Here is a 12,333-nt window from a genome sequence, read left to right as displayed (position 1 = left end):
AAGTTATTTTTTTAACTGTTTGCTTGATAAGTATTGTAGAGACCAAATAGCCCATGTTCCCTAAAAAACCAAACCAAACCAAACCAAAACCCCTGTGTTATGTTGTCATCTAAAAATGGAATAAAATTCCTTAATACTAAATGATCAAAGGTTTGGGGTTTTTTTTCAGTACCTTAGCCATTGCCTCCACTATTACAAATATTGCCTTACAAATACTGCAAATACAAATTGCACCGTTACATACAGGGGACAGTAGATTGAGGCTTGCAAGGTTCAGGTTGCCTCTGACAAAGAAAAGCTGTTCACAGGGAGGGTAGTGAAGCACTGGAACAGGTTGCCTATTCCATGCTCTGGGAGAGGCTGTGGGATCTCCACCTTTACAAGTCTTCAGAGCTCAGGTAGACAAAGGTACAGCTGATCGATTGGTGGGCACAGTCCCACTCGGAGTGAGAAGTTTGGCTAGGTGTTCTCCAGAGTCAGCATTTCTTTGTCTTGTAGGTCCCGTGCCATACCTGCCGCGATACCTGTGAAGTTGTTCTGTACCCACCAGGGTGACCGAAGGGCACAAGGTGTCTGCTCAGCCCCGCGTTCCGACAAAGAGCCAGCACAAACATGAGCCTGCATCAAAAACGTTCAGCAAATGCACAGACTCCTAAACTCATGGGCCTCCAAAATGATCAGAAACTCTAGAAAGCAATCAAACATATATCTGAAAACACACAGCTGCACTCTGTGGGCTCTCAAAGCACTATCCTAATGCTCCACACTCATTTCCTATTTAAGAGACAAGACTCTTAAATGAGACAGTTCAAAATGGTAGGCAGATGATACTGATTAACCGCAAACTAAACAGGAAGGTAAAGGAATAAAAATAATTTTTCTTTAAGTTGCCTGCCTACACCACATATCCCATTACCATAACATCCCCAAACCTTAGTATGTTAGCTGATCTTTTAAGGTAAATAATTCAACTATGTGTGGTCTTCCACTTACCGTGCAGGAACAGAAAAAGGGAATGGCAAAGCTGGAAACAATCAAATAATGTAATTAGTCATGCCAGCCATCTTCAGATCTGTTGTTAAGATTAACATTTCCGTTAAGGCAAGGCGTTCATTTCAAAGCGATCAATTTTAAAAGCTGTGCTATGAAACAAAAAACACCATTCAGAATTGTCAACACATAAAGCCACTAAAAAAATAGAGCGGGACGTTGGAAGAACAGAAATAAAAAGACAACATTTATATGAAAAAAATCGACGGCATGCATTACCCCAGCACCCCCTCCACCCTCCTCTCGGACTTTCCCTGTGTCAGCTCTCCTTCCCGACCCTTTCTCGGGGTCAGCGCTCCTCGGCCCAGCTTGATGCACAGGCAACACCATACCACGTCCTACCTCTCCCTCACGTGCAGCCTCCCACGCCCCTGTAGATCCCTGCAGTCATTTGCAGGCCCCCAAATTCTGCTTTCCCTTCAACAGGCGCAGCTCCCCACGTAGACGGGGACACACTCCACTAGCCAGCTTCCAGCGCTGGGGCCAGAGCCTCTGGCTGGCCAGAGAACTCTGGGGTTTTGTCTCCTCTCCTCTCCCCACACGTCTGCACCCGCGTTTCTTGCTCGTTAGGTTCAGGTGAGCTCCGACGAGCTGCAGAGGGGTCCCTGCTAGGGCTGGGCCGGCTCCACCAGGGACAGGGTAAGCAGAAGTCACTTGGGCTCTTCGAGGCATCGCACACTGAACTAGCTCAAATATCAGGAGAGAGGAGAGGGTTTTTTTCAGACCTCACTTTATTTTTAAATCCTTTTCTTTTATACATATTAGATCAGCGTTTTACAAATGTCGGTGTCTAAGTTTAGACACCTCTGTTACAGTTACGTAGCGTCAGATGTATTTGGTATCTCTGGAATTACTGAAGTTAGCACTAATTTGTGTGGTGCTATGCACATTTGAAAGTTAACACTCTTTTTTAAGTGTTAACATCAGGAGCCAAATTCCAGTTCCTCAGTAGTAAAACATTAGGCTAAGCAATTATATTTATAGCGTTTTCAGTTCTCTTCAGGTTTTATAGAGATCAGCAAATTTACCATTCACTATTGCAATGACTATGGAATTCTGCATAAAACTTTTTTGCTCTCTATTTTTACCTGTAGCAGGAAGCAATAACACTCTAGTAAACACCTCATATGTTGCTAAGTTGCAAATATCTTAGATATGTAGCTTAGAATAAATTCCAAATCAAATGTACACCCTGAGGGCTGAAACTGAAGTCAATAGCACTGGTAAGCAGACTGATATAATATTTTAGCAGTAGTAATTTCTAAGCGATTGAAAGCGAGACTATAACTATTTATGTTGCTGTCACTTGCAGCAGTTCTAAATTTGACTTCAGGCATCAGCTTCAAGTGATTATAAGGAAAAACCACATTCAGATGAGTTACGATAATCAGAAAACCTAACAAGCATATATTTCCCTGTTTACATTTCCAGTTAGGGCCAAATAATGACAGCTTGGAAGCACTGAAGGAGTGTACACAATTGGTATATATCTCTCAGTGTCTGAGAAGTCTTTTGAGACAATGCTAACAAAATGAATTATATTCTTCCACAGTATCCTTCCAAATTCTGTCACCCACAGAGTGTCACAAAAGCTTTCTCCATACGCTTCTTGGTCAACTCCCTGATTAAATGAGAAGAACACCAATATACAGAACAACAGGGGTGGCTAATGTCAGGCAGATTTCAGATTTAGCTCTCATACAGAAGCCCAGTGATATGGAACCAGTATGCATAGTCATCTGTTTCTGAATCTTCTTTTTCAAGCTCTGTTGTCTTCTCTCAGTGCCTCGAAAAATGATAAGAGCTGATAAAAGGCAGGGCGCTTTTCTGGTAGCTAAATGAAGCAAAGATGATGGGTATGGTTATTTAATTTAGAAATAATTCAGGAACTAATTTGCATTAGTTTTTCTTTATTTTAGCATGCAGAAATTTGTAGAGACAGTGATTATGAGGTAAAGTAAATTAAAGTTACTTTTTATATGTTATGTTGTGATAGTTTAATCTTCTTTCTTTGCATTAACATGTTCTCAAGTATAAGTTATTTTTCTAATTCTTCTGACATTTATATTAAAAAAAAACCTCCAAACATCACTGTCACTTCATGATATCACCAATAATGTGCCAAACAGTTCTTTGTTGCCTGTGAGAAACAAGTCATGGTCCACAGAGAGCTGACTAAAATTTAGATGAAGAGGAACAATAAATCAGGATAATTCTTGGCACAGAAGATGCAGATCTCTCAAAATAAAATGAGCATGATCAGCATTTGACTTAATACTCCTCGAAGACTCACAGATGGAGTAACACATCCCTGTCATTCTAAGGGTGGGGTTATTTCACACAACTTTAGCTATCTAAAAAGGTAGAGGTCTCATCTACATTTGCTGTTTAAGATCTCTGTATAGGAAAGCAGGTATCTTTTATTCTGTGGTGGCTGAGATAGAAAGGACAAATGACCATGGAGAGGTACCACTAATGGTCCTGTAATTGATCATGGAAGAAATTCAGACAATCAGCTTAGCTCACCACCCAAATTTTAAACCGTTAAAATTTGCTGAGAAGAATCTCACCTTGTGTATTATGTTGATGTTGAAGGTATTTTACTGTTATTTGCTTAAACACATGGTTCTGAAAAGAAGGGAGCCAATCTTCCTTTATGGCCTGTTTTCTGTACTGACAATGTCCTGAACTAGACTGCTGTGTAGAATGTACTACATACAAGCAATGGCTTTTATAAGGGATATTTTCCACTATGAACACTAATTCAGCTATCAACAGGGACACCTGCTGACTCCTGTTGTTTTGTTTTCTCCAGTTTGTGTGTGCAGACATACATACCTCATGCCAGCAGTTGTACATTATCTGGTAGATGATGTCTGAAGCCAGTTGTGGTCTATAAAGTCTGTATCCTTGAGAAACTTTCTCAATCACCTGGACGTTATCATAAAGCTCATAGGGCTGCTTTCCCAAAGTGAACACCTCCCACATTAAAATACCTGCAGAAATATTCATGGCAGTGGAAGGCAAGAAATGAAAGTCAAGAAATGCAAGATAACTCCTTTTTCCCAGAACAAGACACACATGCAACATATAACCAATCAAACTCTTTACAGAGAATATTGTCCAAAAAAAAGGTATGGAGATGACTGACAAGTGTGATTCTGTACTGAAATATAAAACAACTTCTACTGCAGAAGGTAAAGTTAGACCATAAAGCTAGTTATATATATTTAGTGTGGACAATGATGGAGAAAATACAAAACATAGCTATCCGTGGACCAAATTTTTTACAAAATACATACAAACATCCCCTTATATATGTATGTGTGTGTACACAAGGACAGGGAAGGAAAAACAAAATGACAGCTATAGGTACCTATGTTTTTATAGAATAATAAGAAAATTTTTACTGATTCTTTTAAGAAAGTAGGACATACACTCCTTTAGTATCAGAAAGGTTTCTGAATACTTTCTAGTGTCAGCTACTCATACCTATAAAAAATGGATTATACTGAAACAATAGAAACACTGGATAATATAATCATTAATTCATAATGATAGCTTTGCAAGAAATAGTTTTTGTTGTAACTGAACATATGTGATAATTATGCCAACCATAAAGTAAAAAAAAATATTGTGAAATATTTATTTCACAATGATATATATAATACTGGCAGTAATGATTTTTTAATTTTTTTTTTTTCCCAAAAAGAAATTTATTGGATCTTTGACTTCCCTCCAGCTTCAAAGACTGGAGCATTGCAGTGTCACAGTGGGATCAGAATAAAATGGTACCTGAATCCCAGCTTTCCCTGATGAGAACATTAAAAAACCAAGATTATTTGTTCTCTGACATCTGCTTTTGGGATATGAATACATCAGTTCAGTTCTTTAGCCCTTTAAAGACTCATTAGTAAAAACCAACCAAACAAGAACTGACAGATCCCACTCTCCCCTTGCTTCCACTGCATCAACGGATAGTGTTAAAATGAGAAAAGACCTTCTACGGAAAAATAATGTTTCTCCTTGAAGTTAAAGCCAATATTGAAGTTAACGACAATAAAGCCTGAAGCCAGCATTTCATTGATAAAATCAAAAAGAAAACATATCACCAGAAAATCCAACTCCTGATGTAATCGCATATATTATAAACAACTTATAAAGGGCATGAATGAGCTGTTTCTCTCCCAGAGTCATTAATATTAGTAGACTAGCTGAAGTTAAAGATAAGAAGAATCCCAGCATTTGGAAACACTTTCATCTGCTTTATTCATGATGGTTCAGTGTCAAGCACAGTGGGTTGCCAATCGTTCATCAACTTGACTACTGCCAAAACTTTCCTACTGGAGGAGCAAACCCATGTAAGTGGAATTTAAGCCTGTTCACAGAAGCTTCCCTTTCCTTTGACACCTTTTGCAGACTTTTAGAAAGACTGAACAGACTCCAAGGATTTGTAAATCATAGCTTGAAAACCACTGAAGTAGAAGTTCAAATGATTGAAATTTCTGGGTAGAAAGTGACTTGCAAACCATCTTATTTTTGCTGAGATACAGTCCCAGGTCACACAGACTCTCTTCCACAGCTGGTTTATGCACAGAGTCCACTCTGACCTCTGTGACTAACAGAAGAGCTTTTTTGACTTGGGCAGCACTGATTTATGGTCTAGTTACACCAACAGTTTAGTTTACCATCTTAAACACATATAGAGCAAATGGGGAGCAAGCAGAGTTTCTATGTGCCTAAAAGAAAAACAGTAGCGCTAGAAAAATCCAAAGAGGATAGGGTTTGGATGCATAAAAATATTAAACAAGAACATAAGCTGTAACTGCTTTTTACATTCCTTCAGTGTGTAAATATCTAGCGTTTCTGCTTAGGAAATTGAGGGAATCCAAAGGTAATGGCATATATGCATACATGTTTATATGTCAAATTCCATACATACCAAAGGCCCATACATCTGACTTGCTGCTAAATTTGGTGTAATGAAAAACTTCTGGTGCTGACCACTTCAATGGAAACTTGCTTCCTAGTGAACTTGTATAAAGGTCATCCAGAACATACCTACAAGGCAAGAACCAAACTGTGAGAGACTGAAAGAGTTAATGTCTCAAACGTCGTGGCGGGGCAAGTTCTGCCAAGCAACGAATGCTGTAGAGCAACAAACCATGGGTGAGAAGCTGGCCAGCGACCGGATGTGGAGGCTGGACCAGGCCGGAGGGTGCGCGGTTCCGTGTCCCGCTGTGCTGAGCGGGGCAGCTCACCACCTACGGCCGGAGGTCACCCAGCGTTTACGTGAGGAAGGGGATCACGGCCGCCTGAGAGACCCTTTGCGACGGCCACCACCCACGTCCACATCCACCTCCACATCCACGTCCACGTCCACATCCCCCGTCCATGTCCACGACCACATCCCACATCCCACGTCCATATCCACATCCATGCCCACGTCCACATTCACGCCCACGTCTATGTCCACGACGACGTCCACATCCCATGTCCACATCACACATCCATGTCACATGTTCACGTCCATGTCCACGTCCACGTCCATATCCACGTCCCACGTCCACGTGCATGTCCCACGTCCCACGTCCATGTCCACGTCCACCACCGCCCCCACTCCCAATGGTGCCCATGCACACAGTCAAGGGCGATATACGTCCTTACGGGCAGTGCGGAGAAGCCCGAGAGGGGCGTGATTGACATGAGAAAAGGTGGGAACTGGGCTATGAAAGACGCCAACACGAGAAGCCCTGCGTGCGTGTCCACCCGAACTGGACCTGTAGGCTGGCTGGACCAATGCTGGACGCAGGACTGGTTTTCCTCTTTCTTTCTTCTTTTTCATAATCCCCACACCTCATCCCTTTAGACATAAACCGTTGACCCAGTCTGGGACTAGGAGCGGATCCAGCCGCCCCTCAGCTTTTCTCTGAGAGGGGGTCTAGAAAGCAAGAGGGTCTGCTCTGAACCTGGGGACTCAATTATTCCCTGAATTGATATATATGGTTAGCACGTGTTACGCAGCTTACTGACATAGTTTCATACCAATTCCTGTTGTGAGAAACCCCACTACCTACTGTTATGCCTCCCAAGTTCAGGTTCCTTCTGCCATGAATAAAAAGTTTAACTGTTTTTTTTGGTGTTGCTTCACCTTAATTTAGCCCGAGGGAATTGTGAACTCACCACGTCTCCTCCCTGGACTGTCCAGCATTGGTTGTGACACAAACTCGGTTGTGACCAAGTTACAGTGAAATACTATTTACTGCTTTTTCATTGTACGTCACAGAAAAGCCTGGGCAGAACCCCAAATTTCTAAAGGATACCTGATAGAGGCATTAGCTATAATCTATAGAACAGATCATTGCTATTAACAAACTAGAGAAATAATGCAGAATCATAGAAATGCCTGTTGTAAGGCTATCTAGCCCAGCCTCCTGCTCAAATAGGATTACTCCCAACATCAGATCAGGTCAGCCATGGCTCTGTGTAGCCAAGTCTTAAAAGCCTCCAACGTCTGCAATCTCGTAGTCTCCCTGACCCGCATATTTCACTGTTCCACCACCCTCCTGGGGAAAGATCTTACTGTCCAGCCTGAACTTCCCAACCTGCAGTATGTGGCTGATATCCACTGCTATGTCACCGGTCACTGATAAGACTTACTTGGCTCCATCAGCTTTGTAACTGTAAGTAGCTATAGGCAGCTTTTAGATCCCCTCTTAGCCTCCTCTTCACCAGACTACGCAGCCTGCTGCCTCAGCCTCTCCTCCGAGGATGTGTTCTCTAGGCTGCTCATCCTCTCCAACTTCTCTCCGTTAAGGCTGCTGATTAAGATGTTTGGCCCCCAAATTAGGTGAAAATCTTGTACACAAAGTAAACGCTGAGATTTTGTGAAGAACTGCAGCCCATGAGAAGGTCTCGTGTTGGAGAAGTTGCTGGAGGACTGTCTCCTGTGGGAGACACCCCTCGGCGGAGCAGGACTGAGTGCGGAGTCCTCCTCCCCTGAGGAGGAAGGAGCGGCAGAGACCAGGGGTGAGGAACCGACCCCAGCCCCTGTTCCCCTGCACCGCTGGTGGGAGGAGGGAGAGAGAACCGGGAGTGGGGTTCAGCCCAAAAAGGAGGGAGGGCTGGGGGAAGCTGTTCTAATGTCTGGTTTTGTTTCTCATTACCCTACTCTGATTTGATTGTTAATAAACTAAACTGATTTCCCCAAGTCGAGTCTGTTTTGCCCGTGACGGTAATTGGTGAGTGATCTCTCCCTGTCCGTATCTCGACCCACAAGCTTTTCGTTATATTTTCTCTCCCCTGTCCAGCTGAGGGGGAAGTGTCAGAGCAGCTTTGATGGGCACCTGGCGTCCAGTCAGGGTCGGCCCACCACAGGTCATTAATGGAAAGGAGACACAAAGAGCTGTATCTGTGGCTTAACTTTCCGAACAGCCAGTTGCTAGCTGATCGATGCCAGTAAACTATATGTACACTAACATCATAGCTTCACAAGGATCCCAATTCTTTTACTTACCTAGTCATCCCAAAATCAGATATTTTCACAGTAAGATTGCTGTCAATCAAACAGTTCCTAGCAGCCTTTAGTAGAGAAATGAGAAAAGAGATGAGTGGAAAAAATACAAAGAGGAGCAAATAACGTCATGTCTTGGTAATTTGCTAATAATAATTTCTGTCCTCTAGTATTTCAATAGATAATGACATTCTGTGATTGAAGCAATTAAGTTTGGAACTGCAAGGGAACAGTAAGTAGCTCTCTTATTTAACTTTTTGACTATTGATTGAAAAACTATCTTTACCCTTATCACAGCTTTACAAATAAGGACATTGAGGGACGAGGAAACAGAGCTGAGAAACCCACATTTACCTAGAGAAACAGCAACAGAGCCAGAAACCAAACCCTGTCTTTCAAGTGGTGTCCCACTCCAGGGTCCTTTTCAGTAGTCTCAGAATTTACCGAGGCATCAAAATGTGAAAAACATTGATTGGCTTATTTGCAATGCACTATAAACAGAGTGGAGCAATGAAAGGTGATTTAAAGAGCTTGATTTATGAGAAGTTCAGTATAAGCCTAGTTCTGCAAATGATAACTTGAGAACATTTATCTAAGGCTGTATTCTCTGCCTGCATGCTTATTAATTTCTGTGATACAGTTTGCATCTACAATTTTCAACCTGAAATCAAGCTTGTTTTATCTCTCTGTTTTCCCACGGTGCACAGCCATATATTATATTTACAGCTTAAACTCTGCTACTTAAGTTGTCTGATATTCCTGATTTCCAAATCAGGGTTTGAAAATTGGTGAGGTATGGCTTTAACAACTTTGTTTACACTTAAGACAATTCTCTGAAAGCCTCAACAAGACATTTAAAATGCTACCTGGGGAGACTGCACACCTATTGGAAAATTAAGCAAGTCTGTGACATAAATTGTTACAAATCTTTCAACGTATTTTTGCCTAGAGTTAGAAGGCTAAATACTGCTACTGACTCTGAAGTGCAATGCACCAGAAATTTGGCTAGGTTCAGTTTTAATAGGCCAATAAAATAACAGCTTATTTTCCCAAAGCCAGCATACTTGAAAGCTAAGTTTTGCATAAGCTTTCAGTCCAACTCCTTGAAAGGTCTGATCCCTTCATTAAAAGCAACTTGAAATACTTGCTTGAAAACTGGCAGAAAAATGTCTTTAAAAGAGCTAAGTGGATGCAGACTTTCAAGTTCTGCTCCTGCTTGCAATGCACCGGAGTAAATTCCAGTTTGTCCTAGTAGTGTTCACATTCGTTTTATGAGAGAAGTAGTTCCCAATTAGATAAATCCCTAACTCATCAAAAAACAATCTAAGTGAGCAAAGCTTTAATGTTGCACCGCTTTCTCCTGGAGGACTGCAGCGTCGTTGGACAGAACCCTTTACTTCAGTGGACTAATTTTACAATCGGATGTCTGTGCTGCCAAGCGGCACGTACATCCTTGAGGCTCGAGCCCATAACTGCAGGCAGCACGGTAGGCAGGGCTGTAGACTGGTCAGCTCAGCTCTGAAGCAGAGCAAATTAGCTTGTGGGCAGTGCCGTTTACATACGGCTCTAGCGCTGCTCGCCCAGAGCTGCTTCGTGTTGAGCTGGTGGGGTGTCCCCGTCCAGGGGACCACAGTCCCTGCTGCGGCGAGTGCCAAAGAGCCCGCGGGGCTGTGGGTGATGCTGAGGGGCAGGACCGCCTGGTGTTACACCATCCCCCTGCCTTCCCCGGCCTGCTTCTCCCATAATACAGCTTACCAAATCTCTGTGTATGAACTGACAGCTCTCCAGAAATGCCATAGCATCACAGACATCGTAACATATTTCCAGAAGCTGAAGGGGTTGTAGTTCCTTCCCATGACTCCTTAAGTAGCTAAGCAAACAGCCATTAGGCATGTATTCCGTCACTAGATAGATGGGATATGATTTTGAGCATACACCATACAGTCTAACAAGTTTGGGATGATTAAGTTTCCTGAAATACATAAAAATAAAATAACCAAATAAATGGAGATTCTTGTGCATTTCTGTAAGTTTTGTTCTTCAAATATTAATACAACAGTGAAAGAAATTATTGAGACTGGATACAGTCCCATCTCATTTTTCAAATCTTCCTTTTCAAGAAGAACTGAGTGTCCTTCTGCTGAGTACTCTGAAATTCAGTATTGATGACAATCAAAAGACTCAGTATTGATGAAATGACAACTTCATAGTCAAAACCTGAAATAGGATTTAGCAGCACAAACGTGCAACCTTAATGGTGGGAGAAAATAGATCTGAGTTGGTGGGGTGGACCTTAGACCTTAAGGTTTTCTACTAAAACCATGCTGCAAAATTTTCACATTGAGAATCCTGATCATATCAGGTAGTTAACTGACAGGAATGTAGTGCATTCCTTCAAGATAAGAGATATATGAAATATTCTTGAATTCATATGCTTCATTTATCATCTCATGGAATTTCACTGGAAATTATAACATCCTTACCTCTTCAGAGTCAGAGACTAAAACTTCAAGTCTCATGTTCATATTTCTGGCATTTCTTAGTTGTTGATCTGTCTCTCATTCCTACCTGCAGGATGGCAGGAACAGCTTGCTAATTGTTTCTGTATAACTGCTAATGAAGCAGAGTTTTAAGTGACATATGTGGAACCTCTGAAGTTGTGGAAGATAAGTTAATTGAAAACTTTGTAGATGACAGTATCAATCTTTGTGAAGTTCTTTTGGTAATACCTCAAATATTCCATATGGCTAACTATTTAGCTTGTGCCTAATGTACTCAACACTACTTAATGCTATTTTTAAGAGGAAAGTCTCTTTCCTGTGTGTGCTATACATTACTGATTAATGTTTGGAGAGATCATTATTTCCAAATAATTAAGCAATGCCATAGCTTACATCATGGTCTGAGCTTCTTCTATGAATTCATCTTCTGACATCGCTCCCTCTTTAATCATCTTTATGGCCACATCATATTGTCCCTTCCACTTTCCCAGATGCACCACTCCAAACTGACCACTCCCTAGCTCTCTCAACAGGACAATTTCTTCTCGTTTCAGCTCCCAGATTCCTAGTGGGACAAAAGAAATTTCTTTAGCAAAAAAAATGGAGAAATGCAAGCATGTTATCCCCCATATACAATGCTGCTGTTTTCTCTGGAGGGTTGCAGACAGAACCATGCAGCAGTGAAGCAACATAACTGTCTCTCAGCTTTGTGTTTGAGTTACGGAAGGAGATTACACTTCCTACAAATGTTGCTTGCTACTGCTTAGGTTTAAGCTTTATAAGTAGATTTGAGAAAGGTTTATGCATTAAATGATGATATATTTTCATGGAGGAGATTGGAGAACAAGTATTACTGTGCCAGGTAATGTGGCAAAGGGAAAGAATGGCCATGGCTCAGATTTGTTGGGGAAAGAAGCAGGCAAGGTCTTGCACAGTTGATATAAGACCTGACATAAAATGCCTTAACAAGGGCACAACATGAAAGTTGATATAAAATGCCTTTGCATTCATGTTGCCCTGGATGTAGACTAGATGCACTTGTAGGAAGGGATACCCTATTTCGTAGAACCATGAAATCTCAATGCTACACTGGACAAGAAGAAACTACAGAAGGAGATATTGACTGAAAGATCATCTTCCCCAAATTTTTACATTGCCTCCTGCATGGACAAGCAGAAATGGCCACCAAACAAAGATTCTGTAACCTCCTGCAAGTCTGAAAGCAGTAACAGTCATGATTTTCTGGTTATTCTTGGTGGCCAAGACTGA

General features: G+C 41.7%; 1 protein-coding gene across 1 annotated transcript in view; it reads right to left on the bottom strand.

Annotated features, from left to right (window-relative positions):
- Positions 1 to 2,809: 2,809 nt before the first annotated feature.
- The window catches only part of BMX (BMX non-receptor tyrosine kinase), a 37,088-nt gene continuing 27,564 nt past the window's right edge, over positions 2,810 to 12,333 (bottom strand). The window contains exons 14-19 of the mRNA XM_075057231.1: positions 11,458 to 11,629; positions 10,319 to 10,535; positions 8,567 to 8,631; positions 5,993 to 6,111; positions 3,889 to 4,046; positions 2,810 to 2,884 (exon numbers count right to left, since the gene is read on the bottom strand). Of these exons, the coding sequence (XP_074913332.1) occupies positions 2,810 to 2,884; positions 3,889 to 4,046; positions 5,993 to 6,111; positions 8,567 to 8,631; positions 10,319 to 10,535; positions 11,458 to 11,629 (806 nt within the window). The remainder of the gene's footprint in view (positions 2,885 to 3,888; positions 4,047 to 5,992; positions 6,112 to 8,566; positions 8,632 to 10,318; positions 10,536 to 11,457; positions 11,630 to 12,333) is intronic.

This window comes from Buteo buteo, chromosome 25 (genome assembly GCF_964188355.1).
Source record: "Buteo buteo chromosome 25, bButBut1.hap1.1, whole genome shotgun sequence".
NCBI classification, from domain to species: domain Eukaryota; kingdom Metazoa; phylum Chordata; class Aves; order Accipitriformes; family Accipitridae; genus Buteo; species Buteo buteo.
The sequence above is the reverse complement of the archived record's forward strand: the minus strand, read 5'-3'. Positions and strand labels throughout refer to the sequence as shown.